Here is a 17,898-nt window from a genome sequence, read left to right on the forward strand (position 1 = left end):
TACTAATGATGGATAGCATAAGATATACTAAATTTAATAGTAAGATTAGTTTTAAATATCTTTTTATTTACTTTCTTCTATTTAAAATTATTAATTTTAATTATTTGAACTTTCTAATTATTTATTATAATTTTAAACTTTTAGAAAAATATTATAAATGTTTTTTTAATTAAGAATAGTTGGATATTACATTCTAAATTTGTTGATTTTAATTATTTAAAAATTGATAGATAAAAAAAAACAAGTTATAAATGATTTCTTTAAACTGAAGGCAATTGAGGTAAAGTAGTTATCTTCAAATCTACAATTTTTATCAATTTTTATCCTTAGTTGTAACAAATTATTTCTTTAAATTAAAAAAAATGCAATGAACATTTTTGTAAAGTTAATAACTGTTGCGATTAATTTAGTAGTTTGAAAGTTACTACTTTTAAATTTTTACTTATAACCATTTAATTATGATTATTTATTTTCAGTAATTATATAATATTAATGACTTGAGTGTATATTCTTTTGACTCAATGACTGTTTTGTTAGAATACCTTTCGCCGTCTGCATCATTCATGTTTTGTATGTTATTTCACATGTTTTTTTTTCTATAATAATTTATAAATGTATTCAATTTATTTTTTTAGTTCTTGTTACAGTATACCATACGCATAAAGGTGGTAGGTACACTTAGTTTACGTATGATTATGATTAAATATGCTTTAAGTGTAATTAAATATTATTTATTTTAATATTTTACTTTTATATATTGACGTATTGTATTTTATTTTATTTTTTATTAATAAATATTAATTAGTATAATTAAGGTAATAAAATTTATTTAAGTGATAGAATCAGTTATTTATAAATATATGTACGGGTAAATTTTTTTATAATTAAGTAATTAAATAAAATAATTTTTTAATTTTTTTTGGTCAAGTATTAAGAATAAAAATTGGAGCACTACTGTTTAGAAATTAAGTAGTGCTATTTTTAATTATTAGAATTAAAACTTGTATAGAAACTATCGAAAGAATAAACATTTTTCTCAAAAAAATTTAATGGATTGACACGAGTTCTGTACCATCATTCATTATGAAGCAGAATTTTGTTCACTTTGATTCGGTAACATTGGAACTTCCGAGGCAAAGAAGTGAAAATTATACTTTTGACCCTTGAGAAAAATAATTTACAGAGCATGCAGATCACGCGCAGCTGCCGCGTGGGTTTCAAACTCTTCTCTCGGCTACTGTTATGCCTCGTGATTTGGGGCTACCATGCCATTGAAAATCCATGTCAAACGGGTCCACACACCCTCACAAAATCCGCTACAAGACCCATCATCGCATCATGCCACAACTCTCACCATTGTAGAATACAAAATTTCAAATTTTCATATCATAATAATAAAAAATAAAAATAAACTTTATTTGCTTTTAAACCTCTATTTTAATAATAATATTTATTTATTAATTATAACAGATATAGATGGGTGAAAGGTGGATTGAGTGATCATGTCGATGATGATGAGGCTATAATGATGGTGATGATGATTCAAAGCACATCATCACGTGAAACAAATGCGTTGCTCTCTCTGGTCAACATTGGTAGCGAAAAAGTAGCAGTTTTCATGAACAGAACTACTTAAAGCTAATTAAGCTCTGGCATAATCAGTTACTACTACTAATCCTAATCCTCATCCAATCCCCAACACTAACTATACAAACTAAGTATGCTAAAAGTAACCAGAGTTAAAAAGTAACCTGAGTTAGAGTTGAAGAATCCAAAATCCTAACATGTATGCAATGAGGTAATAGTTTTAAAATGCCTAGGATAGCCATTTAAGTCATCATTGAGCCAATTTGTCACTCTGACCCAGGCCATAATTAACTATGTACCATCCTTCACTATTTTTCTCTCTCTCTATATATATTTAGTTTCATCCATCAGTTTCCCTTCATTGCAAAAAAGCCAAAGCCTGTTACACACACTGTCACCAAACACCATCATTTTTCCTTAGTTTTGCCTTCCCCAAATCACACTTTTTTTTTTTTTTCAAGTGGCCACAGAGACTCACACATTGGTGGTTGGTTTTTCTCCTCTTAAGAGAAATGGCTGAAAAAGATGATGGGGTTGGGTTGAGTTTGAGTCTGAGTCTGGGAGTGAATCAACAACCTTTGAAGGTGAATCACATGCAGCATCCTCAACACCAACAACAACCCCAACCTGGTCCCATAAATCACAACACAACTCTCTTTGCTGATTTGTTTCAGTTACCAGGTATGAGGTTCTTCTTCTTTCAATGTTTCCTCATTTTTTTTGTTCTAGATTCCCCTCTTTTTATGGCTGTTTTTTCACCCAAAAATAGAATTTATTCACCGACCAGTTTTTGCTAGTTTATCTCTTCACACACTCAGTTTTTTTTGGTTAATAAAGTAAAAAAAAATTCTTCCTCTGACCCTTCAAAGTTGAAACCTTGTTGCTTATAATCTAACTCATGCATTCAAAAAACTCAATTCAGATCCGGTGTTTCTCTACACGAGGTTTGTAGAAACGTTTTTGCCACTGCGATTTTGGCGGTAACGTTCATGTTTTTGGTGCCTTTGACTGAGATTATTGTTGCATAATTACAAAGCATTTAATAAGGTTTTATAAAGAAAAGTTTAAACAAATTTGGCCTATTTGATTTCTTATTTATCAAATTTTAAAAATTAAACATTCATGCAATGTTAATAATTTTTCTGTCTATCTGCACACGCGTTTTCCATTTCTGCAACATTATTTTTTTCATTTCGACTTTCTAATTTTATTCTGATATTTCCAAATACAGATACTGTTATTTTGCAGAAATACCCTCAGCCTTGTCCTTTAATTACAAAACTGCCATTCCTGAGTTAATATATTTGAAACTCTTGCATGTACAGATAGGAGCTCCGATGTGATACGAGGAATTGAAGTGAAATCGACGGCGTACTGCGAGGAAGACAACGGCATTTCCTCACCGAACAGCGTGGTGTCGAGCGTTAGCGGCAGCAAGCGGAACGAGAGGGACGATGATAATGCTGCGATGGTTGCCGGAGAGAGGACCTCGTGCTCGCGGGGGAGCGATGATGACGATGGCGGCGGTGGAGACGGTGGAGACGGCGATGGTGGAAGAAAGAAACTGAGGCTGACTAAAGAACAGTCCATGGTTTTGGAAGAAACGTTCAAGGAGCATAACACGCTCAATCCGGTTAGTTAGTGGCATTTGTGTAAATTCATTTCCTATGATATTTTTTTTTTTTGCAATTTATTATTATTAGAATTTATTTCAAAAGTTAATAAATTTATTAGTAAACGGGATCTATTTTATTACTAGAATAATGATAATGATGCTTATTTTGTTTTGAATTTTAGAAACGAAAGCAAACTTTAGCAGAGGAGTTGAATCTGAAGCCTAGACAAGTAGAAGTGTGGTTTCAGAACAGAAGGGCAAGGTCAGAGGTTTATAATTATTAAATAATATTTAAATTTAATAATATTTTTGACTTTATAATGCCTTTTATTTTTCTTTTTTGGGTACGTTCAACATGTTCTCTGAGTTGCTACGTGTTTTATTATAAGTTGAAGCGAAACTGAAGTGCGTTAAACATAAAATACGAAAAGTATAATGTGCTCAGAAAGATGCTATTTTTGATAATAAAATTAAAAAGGTGTCGTGTTAGTGAATGGTTTAAAACGACATTATTTCCTTAAGTTTTAAGTTTTGAACAAGGGATTGCCATTACATATCTCTTTTAGTTGTTGTTAATTTGGTTATAATTTTTTATAAGTATTTTTTTTTAAGGGACAAATATAGATGATGTTAATTCTTGAATGAGATGTTCATGTGGTATGGTTTTGTTGTTCCTCTTCAATGTTAATTATTAATCTAACTGTTTAAATGCATTCAAAGCAACTTTAGCATAACGTCAAAACAAATAATGGGTTTGACTACACCTCCTTTGACAATGATTCAGCGACACAATTATGTTGCATAAATCCAAAATTATAAACAATTATGTTACCAAAAATAATAATTAAAATAATGAGGTGTCAAATATCAAACACATGGTAACAAATTCAAAGGGCCACACAAATATAGTGTAGTAAAAAAATGTATTTGAAGATCCAAGTTGGATATTTGGATTTTGTATTTAGTAATTTTTTCATGAGATGTGCCAAATACATGCTCTTCTAAGATTATTAGTTCAATTGATACAGAACTAAGTTGAAGCAAACTGAAGTGGATTGTGATTTCTTGAAGAAATGCTGTGAGAGTCTAACTGAAGATAATAGAAGATTGCAGAAGGAGGTCCAAGAGCTTAGGGCATTGAAATCATCCCCACAAATGTACATGCACATGAACCCTCCCACCACTCTCACAATGTGCCCCTCTTGTGAGCGTGGTCACTCCTCTTCATCCTCCTCTCCTGCCACCGTCCATTCGTCGGCGCCGACTACTCGCAAACTGTTTGGGGCAAACATCCGGCGGCCGGTGGCGGTCAACACTTGGCCATTTGATGGCTCAATTCCTCGGCAATAATTGGCAACCGGCAATGTGATAGTGATATTTACATGGGTGTCTAGACATTTTTAGTTACTAGGCATGTGGAATGTGAAGAAAAAGAACCATTTTGCAACGGAACACTAATTTGTGGTTTTTTTGGACTCGGGATATATGAGTTTGGACTTGGTTTTAACTCTTCACGTTCTATTGTGTGTATGTGTGTGGTACAAGTTCTTGTCAACTTAAAGATTTGCGTAGGGTAGATATGTGTTAAGAGGGGTTATGGTTTGGGTGGGGGTAAGATTTCATATGCCAAATCGTACAACCATTTAATAGTTTAGACTTTAAAAAGAAGAGAATTCGAATCTATGAAATTCTCACCAAATTGGGATGCCACTTCCTAGAGAAAAGGTGGGGTGGTGGAAAGAGGGTTAAACGTGAAGGAATGATTGTGGTTTCTCATTTTAGAGATTTTTGTCAGCCTTTACTCATATGTCATAGCACTGTAAATAAAATATAAATTTTTTCCTTCACATTCCATGAAGGAATAACTATTTTACCTATTAAAACTAATTTTATTTGTTTATTTTTGCCAATATAGTGAGATTTAATGTTATTTTGTTGATCTCCCCTTCCCAATCACTTTTTTAAGTTTTTTTAAAAATATTCTCATGTAATATGTTTTATATATATTAAATATTGAATTCAGGACAACTACAAATTGTGAGAGGGGTTTGAGAGATACCCAAATTGAAAACATGTAATTCAAAATTGGAGTCACATAAAAATGGAATGAAATGGAGTTGGTGGTTGCGAATGAAAAACTGAGATATAGAACTAGAATATAAACTCTCATGAACACCAATTGCACATGGTTGGAAGGACAATTTTGCACTTTTTTTTTTCTATTTGAATAAATTGATTTAGTTTATAAAACAAATAAATTACTCTACTGACTCATAAGTCTTAGAGAATCTTTCTTGGTTAAATTGTCCATAAAATAAAATTATTGAATTTTGAAGAGAAATTAAAATTAAAACCCACGTGTTAGTCTCAAAATATTAGTTTGTTTAATGTTAGAAGAATACAAAGTGTGTGGCTACTCACTGATATCATTAGGTACATTAAGTGATTTAAAGTTTTAAAAGGAAGCATAAAAAAGCACAGTAAAAAATAACTTGCGCCAATACTGCTGTTTTTGGATCATTGGTTACAAGAGGAGTTCGGTTTGGTTTGATTTGATCTGCTTTTTAAACAGTAGATGTAGTGCTGATAGAGTAGGTCAAGAGTTTACTGTAGCTGTCTTCATGACCTATAAAAAGTATACTGTTTTGTTTGGTTCAGGAAACAAACAGAAACAAAAATAAAATAAGACAGAGAGAAGAAAGAAGAAAGTGTGGAAAAGAAAAAAGAAGTGAGATAATTTTTGGATTTTTAATAAAAACATGTTTTTTTTTCTGATTTAATTATATAAATGAAAAAAAGATAAAACATATACTTGAAATGACATAAATATTACTGACTACAAAAATTTTCAAAAATAAGATTAGTTTTAAATTTTTATGTAAGCAATTATTTTAAGAAATTATAGATCAATCTACTTTTTCATGGTTCATTTTCCTGAACATGTTACAAACATTGGTTTTCTCTCATTATTTTGTCTCCCTTTAATTCCTTAATGGTTCATTATATTTTCTTTCTCTTGTAATTATGATAATTTTTCATTAGTTTTTTAAATATATTTTTTTTAAGTTTCTAGATTGAGGAATGAAAGAGTAAAAAAAGATAGAAAAATAGTGAAAATTTAAAATATTTGAATTAGAAGAAAATAAGTAGAAAGTAGAAATGAACAATTAAATAAAAATTTAAAAGACGACTCTTTCACTTCTTTTAAAAGTGTAAAGATGAAAGTAAGAACTAAATAGATATTAGTTAGATGATATAATGTGATAAAATAAGATAAATAAGAATAATAACAAATGTTAATAACCATTTAAAATCAAGGATATGTTGATCACATGAAAATTTTCCATTTTTTTCATCTTTATCTCATATTTACAAAATTACGATGAAATATGTTTTATAAGGTAACTATATAAATATAATTATATGATTATATTCGCTTATATAACTTAATTAATTGTGATTATGTTATATAAAACTTATAATTATTTTATATAATATAAAAATAATCATAAAATAAATAAATAAAATAGCTAATAATAAAACAATTATAATATTAATGATTATATTTATACTAATAATAATGTTAATAATAATATTAATATCAAATATTTAAAGAAATTAAAATTTAATAATTAATCAAATTTAATTTCTATTAATAAAAATAATTTAATTGTTTTATAAACTTTTAATTTTTCCAATCAATCAAATTATTTATAAATTTTTTTCTCATTTTTTCCCACTTTTTCTCCCTTTAATTCAAACCATCACTTTTCATTTTTTTTTTTACTTCTTTAAATCCACTCTCAATTCATATCCAACTTAAAAAAAACTCCAATCAAAAGGTTTAATACAAGCACAAAAACCATAATGAAAGGTTTCCAATGCAAGCCAAATGTGCATATGTAATGTTAAGTGACATTCATATAAATTTCAGACCCTCAAATTAGATAGGTCCAATCTGATATATATATATATATATATATATATATATATATATATACTAAAAGAAAGTAGGTAATTAAAATAAAATGGAATGATAGAGAAATATCTTATAACAGAATTCTATAAATCATGATACTAAGTCCAAGAGGATAACAGTGTTCATGAAGTATGGGAAAGGACATAAAGAACAGCCCAAAATAAGTACTAATCTTTACCATAAAAACCTTAAAACTCTCTTCTGCATTGACTTGAATATCAAACTACTTACAGATAGTGACACTAAAAAAACATACTATAATCAATCATGGGTTGAACAAAAGTTGTGTTCCTTAAAATGATTTGAACAATTATAACTATTTCAGTAAATTAAGGCAAACTTTCACTTTTTTTATTTATAAATTTAAAAAATAGGTTTAAAAGTTTGAGTTAAAGAAAATATCTAAAAAAATACTTTTAACACTATTTGTTTGTTATTCAACATTTCAAATTAGAACCTGATTTCAAATCACAATTACACATTAATTAAATGATATATATTTCTTTTAGTTTATTAATCACAAATTTGAGTTTTGGTTTGATTGTTTTTTAATATATGTTTTGTATAAGGATTTAAAAGAAATTCTACAAGTTATAAAATTAAAAGTTAAATTAATAAAAAAATTATTTTCTTATTTTATTTTAATTAGTATATTTCATTGTTTAAGTATTTTTTTTTTAAAATAATTACAAATTAGCCTTAACTTCGACACATATTAAAAGTATTATATTTAGATACTCATTTGTTTGTCAGTACAGATAATAAAGAGAATAAATCATAAATCTTGATTGCTCGAAGATAAATTCATGATTGAGAATTTGTACGTCAAGCCCACTGTTGAAGCATTTACATTTGACATAGTCTTGTGATCGGTGAGTTAGAAGGCACAATGTTGTGACAGTGTTCTTCTCTTCTGAGTTTTTGGATGTGCATGCCATTATCATTTTGTTTGTCACAGTTGTGTTTTGTAAGACATCACTCTCTTATACAATTCTATTTTCATCACCTCAAAGTAAGACCTAGTTATTAACTAGGGTGATGATATTTTGACATCATATTCCATCTTACACTCACAATAAAATATTAATATTTGTAATTAAAAAAATTTAAAAAAAAACTTTTTTTATAATGAAAATATAAATAAAATACAAAATATTAAAATAAATTTTAAAATTAAAAAATTAAAAAAATTAAAATATTAATATTTATTAGGGTGTAGGATAAAAAAAAACATTTTCCAATCAATTACTACTGTGTCTGCCGTGGAATTGAGGACTTTGAATGGCTTGCTCTAATTTTTGAAGAGTTTCCGTATCTTTTACTATTTATTATGAAAATATTTGTTAATCATAATTTTTTTAATTTTTAAAATATTATCTAATTTAATTAATATAATAATTAATTATTATTTTTTAAAATTAAGTTCTATTTAATATATTTATAGTAGTGGAGCGGTTTAGTAAGTTGAAAAAAATCAACTTGACCTGCCTACTTTTGGTGAGTCCCTTGAATATATGAGTTCTAGAGAGTTTGTGTTGCAACTTGTGTTGAGTAATGATATATTTTTATAAAATATTAAAACTGTGAAATTTGAATTTGATGTTATTAAGGAACACATTTTGGATTATTATTTTAATAGTAAATGTTGATAATAATTGTGGACTTTAGAAACAAGTTTAACTTTAAATTTGTTTAATTTTAAAATTATTCATTGTTTATCCAACTTATATATATTAAGAAAATGAAAAAAAAGAAAAACATCAAGGAAGTGACTATATAGACATAGATATAAATACATTCAGTTTTTTCACAAGTAGTGGATGTATGCTAATGATAATAAGTATCACACTATATACAATAACATTTATCAATCTAAATATTTTTTTTTCATTTAATAAAGGAGTTGAGCCTTACAACCCGACTCAATCCAACCATTATAACATTAACCTAATTTTTTTTTTCATTTAACAAAGGAGTTGAGCCATACAACCAAACTCAATCAAACCATTCTAACATTAACCTAATTTGTCCACTGATACAATTACTTATTTTTAAATTGGTTGTGATCATTAACTGTATTTTTACATGTTTATATATCTTATATGTTATCTTTTATAAATGTTTATGAATTTTACTATAAACTATACAAAACAATCGACAATTTAAAATATTTAACCTTCTTATACATAATTTGTTTCAGGATTCAACTACCATGTACATGTTTAGGTTTATCTTATAGTTATTTGAAATTTTATGAATTCATATTGTTAAATGGGATAACACAAATTATATAAATTATCATTTAATCATATACTTATGAATTTTGGATAAAAAATACTTAAAACTCATAATTGAGATTATCATTTATTTATTTATTATAATTATTAATATTATTATTATTATCATCATCATGATGTTGTGTTTTCAACATGCCACATAACATACCTTTGATATCATTTTGTTATCAAATAACAATTGTTTTCATCACCACCCTAAGAACAAATGGTGTTAGCCATACAATGATAACTCATTTTATCATTACTATAATCCATATCAGAAATAAAAAGAAATATGGTTGAACACAAAGGAATATAATTTGAAAAGGTTTTGTAACTAGTCAATTGATAAACAACCACAAAATATTTATTGAAAGTTGTTATAGTGTAAATTTCTACTAAGATTTCAAAAAGTTCACAATTTCAAGTAGTGGGTGAGTTCTCGACTCATGAGTTGCTGCAATGAAATATGATGTAAAGAAATGTTGAATGGTGTGAGCTGACTAAGAAAAATATGAGAAATGTTTTTCATTGTTGGGCGAGAGCAAGGGTTGGGATTTAAGCACGCAAAAGTCACAATGGCAATGACAATTATGTCTTGTAAAATTGAATATGTTGGGTGTGGGAGGCGTTGGTCCAATATTTCACATAATTTGATGTCATCATCTGTAGAAGTTGATTGAAGTGATGAGAGTATTTCCTTTGGATGTTTTCCCATCAAGGTTTCTAACGCCACCACTCCGAAGCTATACACATCACACTTTTCATTCACAACCATTGTATACGCAAGCTCTGCATTTTTTCAACATCACATTTAAACATCCAAAGAAAAATAATTGAAAATACAAATGTAAAAGAGTACTCCATCTGCTTCTTGTATGTATTTTCATTAGGCCTCATCTGCATCAAATCACAAATAAACAAACAAAACTAGAAAATAAATTATGAACAATTTACCTGGAGCTATGTATCCAATGGTTCCAGCAACTATAGTTTGATTGGATGAATCAAGATTGAGAAATCGAGCTGTGCCAAAGTCAGAAACAGTAGGCTCCCAATTGGAGTTAAGCAACACGTTGCTTGTTGATATATCTCTATGCACTATTGGAGGGACACAATCATGATGAAGATATGAAAGAGCATGTGCAGTGCCTTTTACTGTGTTAACCCTCTTTTTCCAATCCAATTCCATTGCTTCTATGTCATCAAACAAGACAGAAAACAAGCTTCCTTTCTCCATGTACTCATATATCAAAAACATGATTCTTTTGTGCAAGCAGAATCCGTGGAGCTTAACGATATGTCGATGCTTTATTTCTGACAATACTTTGGCTTCGTTTCTGAAACTCTCATCAAATGTGGGGACCTCTGCTTCAAAGCCATGGAGTTTTTTCACCGCAACAATCTTGCCACTTGGTAGTTGAGCCCTATAAACACTCCCGTATGCACCTGTTCCGATACAATATTTGAGGTCAAAGTCTTCCGTTGTTGTAATGATGTCTTCATAGGCTATGCTTCCATCATAGTTCCATATACAGAACAAGTCCCCGTTCTTAGATATTTTTGTTAACCTTGCATGTTTTTCCTTGATTGCAACACGATTGAGCCTCAAATATAAAATTAGTGAGAAGGCCATGATTAAAAAAATTGTGATAGAAAGAATTATGACTAGCTGATTCTGCGTTAGTTTCTTGTGGCGGACTGAACAAGGTTGGAATTGGTATTCGGTTTGTATATTTAAAATGTCGCTGCATACACCCTTGTTTCCTTTTAACGCATCTGGAATTAAACCGTTTGGTATGGGACCTTTCAGATTATTGAAGGAAAGGTTCACATTGTAGGCATTCAAAAATAGAGGTGGACCAGTAAAATTATTGTAGCTTAGGTCTAGACTTTTTAAGATTGAAAAATCTCTATTCGAGAAGAGTTTTAGGGAACCAATGAGTAGATTATGTGAAATGTCTAGAATTTGAAGGTTCATAAGGTTTGAAAGTGAAAGGAACAAGGTTCCATTGATTTTATTGTAAGATAGATTTACAAAATCAAGATTTTTCAAGAATGACAATTCAAAAGGAATGGAGCCTTCAATGTAGTTGTTAGAGATTTCTAGGCTCCATAATTGTGTTAGATTTCTTATTGTGGTAGGTATTTCACCTTGAAGAGAATTGTGGGATAAATCAAGACCAATGAGTTTGAAAAGATTTCCTATTGTGAAAGGTATTTCACCTTGAAGAGAATTATGAGATAAATCAAGACTACTGAGTTTGAAAAGATTTCCTATTGTGAAAGGTATTTCACCTTGAAGAGAATTATGAGATAAATCAAGACCAGTGAGTTTGGAAAGATTTCCTATTGTGAAAGGTATTTCACCTTGAAGAGAATTATGAGATAAATCAAGACCAGTGAGTTTGGAAAGATTTCCTATTGTGAAAGGTATTTCACCTTGAAGAGAATTATGAGATAAATCAAGAACAACAAGTTTGGAAATATTTCCTATTGTGAAAGGTATTTCACCTTTAAGAGCATTGGAGAATAAACGAATAACAGTGAGTTTGGAAAGACTACCAATTTCAGGTGGGATAGTCCCTTCTAGACAGCTGGAGACCTCGAAGGATTCTAAATTCTTGAAAGCAGAGAGGTTTAGTGTTGCTAATTGAACCGCTCCTTCGAAACACGGATATGTGATACCAATTACACTTCCAGCATCATTGCAAAGTATACCACGATTCAATGAACAGATATGATGTGAATATAATGACGACAGATTCCACCATCCACTATTGATTATAGCGTTTGCTTCCAATTGAAGCTGCGATGGTGTAGACGCTGATCCTAACTCCCAAACAGAGCTCAGAAAAAGCAAAACATAAATAAGAAGAAAGGACATACCATGGAAATTGGAATTAAAAAAGTGCATCATCTGCAAAAAGAGGTAATAGAAGGAATGTTAATGATGAGAGAGTAGTATGGTAGCTGCTGATTCTTATACTGTCGTAACCCAAGTTGAATAAAAGAGCCATAAACACGGAAATTCCACAAGTCTTTTCCCCCATTGACGCTATGCGTGTATCTCACGCCATTGCTTGACTTGGAGAGTCTAATCTAGATATTTTTTTGCCTTTTACTAATCTTTGCGTGTTAATTATATTACCTGATTTACTTTTATGTCTTTTATTATATAATATAATCATTAATATTGAGTATTCTTTTTATAACGTTATTATTTTAATTTTTATTACCATAAACAAAGTGAATAATAGGTACTTCTGGCTCTACACAATTTCAAATATTTCTTTCTTATAATTTGTAATCATTCTGAAAAATTTAAATAAATAATAATAATAATAAATTCAATAAAATTAATCATAAGTAAATGATATTATACTAATTTACTGTATATATACTAATTAAGATAAAATGTAATTGTAGTCTATATTAGTATGACTTCACTTTCTTTTGATATTTTACAAAACTCTTTTTTGCTAGACGTGGTTTTAGTTAATTTTCTACATTTTTATAAATAGCTTTGATAAATAGGTTGGAAAAAAAATTGACTGATAAAGTGAAAGTTTGAGACTATGAAGAATTTGAATAATATTCAAAATCATGAGTGGAAAATTGATGAGATGTTGATTTTGTAGCATGTTATGGTAATTAATACGTATGATGGTGCAAAGAATTCCACAACGTTTTGGCCGGGTGCCCACGTGGAGTCAAGTTTTGAATATTTGAATGCAACCATTTCTGCAGTTGTTTCCTATGCTCTCACAAACACGTCTCATGGATAGTAATGTTTATTCAAAGAATTGCAAGCAAGTGTGCTTCATAACTCCATCGTTACCGCAATTTGGAGTAACCATTAAGAACATGCACTCTAAATCATAATTATGCATAACTATTGGTTATTAATTCTGATTTTATTACTCTTAAACTATTTTACCGTTATTATTGCATTAATGGTCAGTTTACATACGTCTTCCTTTTTTTTTTATTATATTATATATATTATTGAAGTAAATCAAAATGAATGAGATCAGCTTAACTGTCTCGCAATCTTGTGCAATTACCTTCAATAAAGGGTGCGTCTTCAAACCCTAAGACGCCAATATGAATTGCTGTAGATGGAAACCACAAACACTATTGATGTCTATATAAATAAAGTTCTTGCCTTGACAAATCAGATGAAGACCAATGGTGAAACACATTCGGAGCAAGTAAGGTGGAGAAGATTTTGAGATCTTTAACTCCCAGATTTGAACATGTTGTTGCCGCAATTGAAGAGGCCAATGACATTTTAAAAATGATAGTAAGGTTATTGTCTGGTTCCCTACGAGCACATGAGCAGCGAATGAATGACAATAAGATTGAAAAACCAATTGAACAGGCTTTACAAGCACAAACCTCAATTGGTAGCTCCTATCATAAACATGATAAAGGTCGTGGTGGCTAGAATCATGGAGGTGCTGAGCAAAACAACTTTGGTTCCAATCACAATCCAAGTTCAAATAACTATTGGCGCGGAGGACGTGGTCGCGGAGGACGAGGAGACATTTATAATAAATCAAATGTGGAGTGTTATAACTGTTATAAACGCGGTCAGCCATTATGCAAATGAGTGTAGATCAAAAGGTGATAATCACGTTGCCAATTGTGCTCAAGAAGATAGTAATCACGAACAAGATGAAGAGGATCATGCAGTACTAATGGCAACCACATCAAATGAAACTCCAAACAATCAGACTTGGTATTTGGATACAGGTTGCACGAATCATATGTGTGGTCAGAAGGAGTTGTTTGCAGATTTGGATGACTCATTTCGCACAAAAGTGAAATTCGGTGATGGCAAGTTCGTTCCGGCGACTGGAAAAATGCAAATTCTTAAAGGGTTACGTGATGCACATAGTTAAAAATCAATTCTCAATTTTTGATAAAAAAGGTAGTTTGATTCTTAAAACCTTTTTATAAAAAAACCGCATGTTTTCCGTAGATATTCATATGGGTGATTTAAAGTGCTTGAATGCAATAATGAATAATGAATCGTGGTTGTGGCATTTACGCTTTGGGCACTTAAATTTTCAGAGTTTGGAAAATCTCTCCAAACAAAATTTAGTGAATGGTTTACCCATATTCATCACTCTGATCAATTGTGTGAGAATTGCATTTTTGGAAAGAATCATAGGATACCATTTGTTAAGGAGCCTTGGCGTGCAAAATTTTCTTTGGAGCTTGTTCATACAGATGTTTGTGGCCCGATGAACATATCATCAGTTGGAGGTAATAAATATGTTTTAACCTTTATTGATGATTTTTCAAGGAAAACCTGAATTTACCTATTGAAAAGCAAGGATGAGGTATTCCACTGCTTTAAAATATTTAAAGCATTTGTTGAAAGAAAGAGTGACAAACAAATTAAGATGGTGTGTAGTGATGGAGAGGGTGAGTACAAGTCTAATGAGTTCAAGAGGCACTGTGAAGAACTTGGGTTGCAGCATAACATAACATGTCCCTACACACCTCAACACAACGAAGTTGTCGAGAGAAATAATAGAACAATCATGGACATGGCGAGGAGCATGCTTAAAGCGAAAGGTATGCCAAATTATTTTTGGGCTGAGGCCGTAACATGTGCGGAAAATTTGATAAACAGATCACCCACTCGGAGTGTTCCTAACACAACTCTGATTGAGGCATGGAGCGGATTCAAACCCAATGTGCAGCACTTGAAGGTATTTGGGTCAATTACTTATGCTCATGTCCCCAAGGTAGCAAGATCGAAGTTGGATGATAAGGTAGTGAAGACCATTTTCATTGGATATAAGCATGGAGGATACAAATTATACAATCCAATGACAAAGAAGGTGATTATCAGTCGTGATGTTACATTTGCCGAAGATGAGGAATGGTAATGGAATGCAACAACTGAAATGGATTCGAAAAAACGATATATTTACGTTTTGAACGATGATGTGTAAGATGAAGTCACTTTTGAAGCACCTACAGTTCAACCTGAAGCTGCAATTCAACCTGAAGCTGTAATTCAACCTGAAGTTGCAGCTCATTTTGCAACTATGATGGAGCGACCAAAAAGGTAGCAGCGACAACCTGTACACCTTTAAGATTGCGAAGTAAATCTTGATGATGAAGTTGATGACAACGGAGATTTAGTTCACTTTGCTTTTTTTGCAGAATCAGAACACGTGAGACTTGCATATGCCATTCAACACCCTAAATGGAAAGAAGTTGTGAATGAAGAATTGATGGTGATTGAGAAAAACAATATCATGACTCAAATTGGTTTTAATCTAGATGTTCCAATTAAGATTTATGTTGACAATGTCTCTGCAATTAATCTTGCAAAGAATCCAATTTTTCATCAAAGAAGTAAACACATTGATATTCGATATCACTTATTGCGAGACCAAGTTGGGAAGAACATGATCAAATTGGAATATTGCAGATCAGAAGATCAGATTGCAGATATTTTCACTAAGCCATTGAAGATCAATGCTTTCATCAAGTTAAGAGATATGTTGGGCATGAAGGTGGTTCCAAATCAGAATTAAATTAAGGGATCATGTTGGTTATTAATTCTGATTTTATTACCTTAAACTATTTTACCGTGATTATTGCATTAATGATTACAGGGTTTGTTAGTATTCCTATTTTATAGCTTCTAGTAATTATAATTTTATTATATATATATATATATTATTGAAGTAAATCAAAATGAATGAGATCAGCTCAATAGTTTTGCAATCTTGTGCAATTACCTTCAATCAGTTTCTACAACCTTTTGTCTTCTCTTGTTTCCTTCAATTAGTTCCTACAATAACTACATAGATTGTTTAGTACATTCTCCTTCTAATTATATTCGAACGATTTTTTTGTTTATTTCTAAATTTAGATTTTATGTACATAGGTCGTTTTAAGTACAAACAGATGACTACATTGTATAATGATTAGACTATTATAAAAAAAATTAATTTTAATAAAAGTTTTATTTCAATCATTTTTGTGTGTTTCTTGTTGTTTTGTTATTGTTGAGAATCCAACAATTCACGTCGTCTGTGAGAACAAGGAAAAGAATTAATCACCAAGTTTCACATTGAGAAGTTTTCTGAGGATAACAACTTTGAATTATAGAGAATCAAGATGAAGACAATCTTGATACTATAAGAATGTATTGATGCTCTAAAGGGTGAGGTGAATATGTTAGTGTCTATGTCTCAGAAAAAAAAGGCCTATATGATTAACAAAACTAGAAACACCATAATCATGTGTCTTGGTGCTAAGACCCTTGAAGGATACCGATAAGGAGAAAACTAATGTGTTGATGTGAATGAAACTTGAGTCATTATATATGATTATGTATTTAACACACATACTATATTTGAAGCAACAACTATATTAATTCCAGATGACACATGGTACAGTGGCTAGTGAATTTTAATAAAATTTTAAATAATTTGTCTTTGCATTTACACTCATAACGGAAATAAAAAAAATACGGTATACACATTAGTAATCCTTTTAATATGAATTTATTTAAATTTGATTTGATTTTAAAATGCAATTAATGGAATAGTGAGAGAATAAAGAAAAGTATAATTCAAATATCTTTATTAAGAATTTGGGAAAAAACGTAAATTGTTTGTTACATGTTTATTTATTTGATTAGATTTTTTTAATAAGATTTTCAATAATTATGATTTTTAGTGTTTTTGATAAATTTATTTAATAAACAGACAAAAAAAGTTTTTAGTTTTTTTGAAGGGAACAATTTAGAATTATATATCTGCAACTTTTACAATTGTTAATAAACAAAGATAATTAATCTGTATTTTTTAAATATCAAATGCATATCGTTATCATACATTTTATCTGCATATATATATAGATAGATTTAGGGCAGCTTTCATCAATTTGATTCTTTCTTTTATAGATTAAGTCATTTTTTTCTACTGAAAAGTTTTTTTTTTTTACTTTATAATCATCTTTTGATTAAATAAATTTAACAACACTAAATTTAATATTAAAATACTAATAATATATAAGATAAATTATAAAAAGTACTAATACCAATATATATAACTAACTTTTTTTATTTAATTTAATAAACTAATATAAAAAATACTGCCCCTGCATATTTAAAATTTTTAGTCTTATTTAAACAGTATCCCTACATATAATTAAGATATAATTAAGAGTAGTTAATGAATAGTTACTTACATTAAAAATAATATTTAAAAACATAAGAAAGCATAAAATATAAAATTAGTTGATGATTGAGTATAAAAATAAGAAGATTTAAAAAACAAAGCAGCAACAAAAGTTGGGAGAATTTAAAAAGCATAAGAAGCAAGTTGTCATGACATAAACACGAAGACTGTATATCTGGAAAGACTCCTTCTTCTTCTTATTGTCTTCTCCATTCAATTCCA

At 29.8% G+C, this 17,898-nt stretch overlaps 2 protein-coding genes across 2 annotated transcripts; one reads left to right on the plus strand and one right to left on the minus strand.

Annotated features, from left to right (window-relative positions):
- Positions 1 to 1,842: 1,842 nt before the first annotated feature.
- On the plus strand, positions 1,843 to 4,983 carry LOC137826634 (homeobox-leucine zipper protein HAT3). Its single transcript, XM_068632688.2, has 4 exons — positions 1,843 to 2,268; positions 2,913 to 3,220; positions 3,385 to 3,464; positions 4,231 to 4,983. Exons 1-4 carry the CDS (start codon positions 2,100 to 2,102, stop codon positions 4,550 to 4,552), a joined length of 879 nt encoding a protein of 292 aa, XP_068488789.1. The 5' UTR covers positions 1,843 to 2,099; the 3' UTR covers positions 4,553 to 4,983.
- Positions 4,984 to 9,806: 4,823 nt separating this feature from the next.
- Positions 9,807 to 12,416, minus strand: LOC137826628 (leucine-rich repeat receptor-like protein kinase PEPR1). Its single transcript, XM_068632679.2, has 2 exons — positions 10,415 to 12,416; positions 9,807 to 10,249 (listed from the first exon to the last, which is right to left on the minus strand). The coding sequence occupies exons 1-2, from the start codon at positions 12,375 to 12,377 to the stop codon at positions 9,873 to 9,875; spliced, it is 2,340 nt and encodes a 779-aa protein (XP_068488780.2). The 5' UTR covers positions 12,378 to 12,416; the 3' UTR covers positions 9,807 to 9,872.
- Positions 12,417 to 17,898: the final 5,482 nt, after the last annotated feature.

The sequence above is a fragment of the Phaseolus vulgaris genome, chromosome 8 (genome assembly GCF_051622355.1).
Source record: "Phaseolus vulgaris cultivar YP4 chromosome 8, ASM5162235v1, whole genome shotgun sequence".
Taxonomy (NCBI): Eukaryota; Viridiplantae; Streptophyta; class Magnoliopsida; order Fabales; family Fabaceae; genus Phaseolus; species Phaseolus vulgaris.

Excerpts from the sequence above, each read along its gene's own strand:
- LOC137826634 (XM_068632688.2), top strand. The coding sequence starts at position 2,100 with ATGGCTGAAAAAGATGATGGGGTTGGGTTGAGTTTGAGTCTGAGTCTG. Across the intron at positions 2,269-2,912 it reads TGATTTGTTTCAGTTACCAG|ATAGGAGCTCCGATGTGATA; the intron begins GTATGAGGTTCT and ends TTGCATGTACAG. Across the intron at positions 3,465-4,230 it reads TTTCAGAACAGAAGGGCAAG|AACTAAGTTGAAGCAAACTG; the intron begins GTCAGAGGTTTA and ends CAATTGATACAG.
- LOC137826628 (XM_068632679.2), bottom strand. The coding sequence starts at position 12,377 with ATGATGCACTTTTTTAATTCCAATTTCCATGGTATGTCCTTTCTTCTT. Across the intron at positions 10,250-10,414 it reads CATTGGATACATAGCTCCAG|AGCTTGCGTATACAATGGTT; the intron begins GTAAATTGTTCA and ends GAAAAAATGCAG.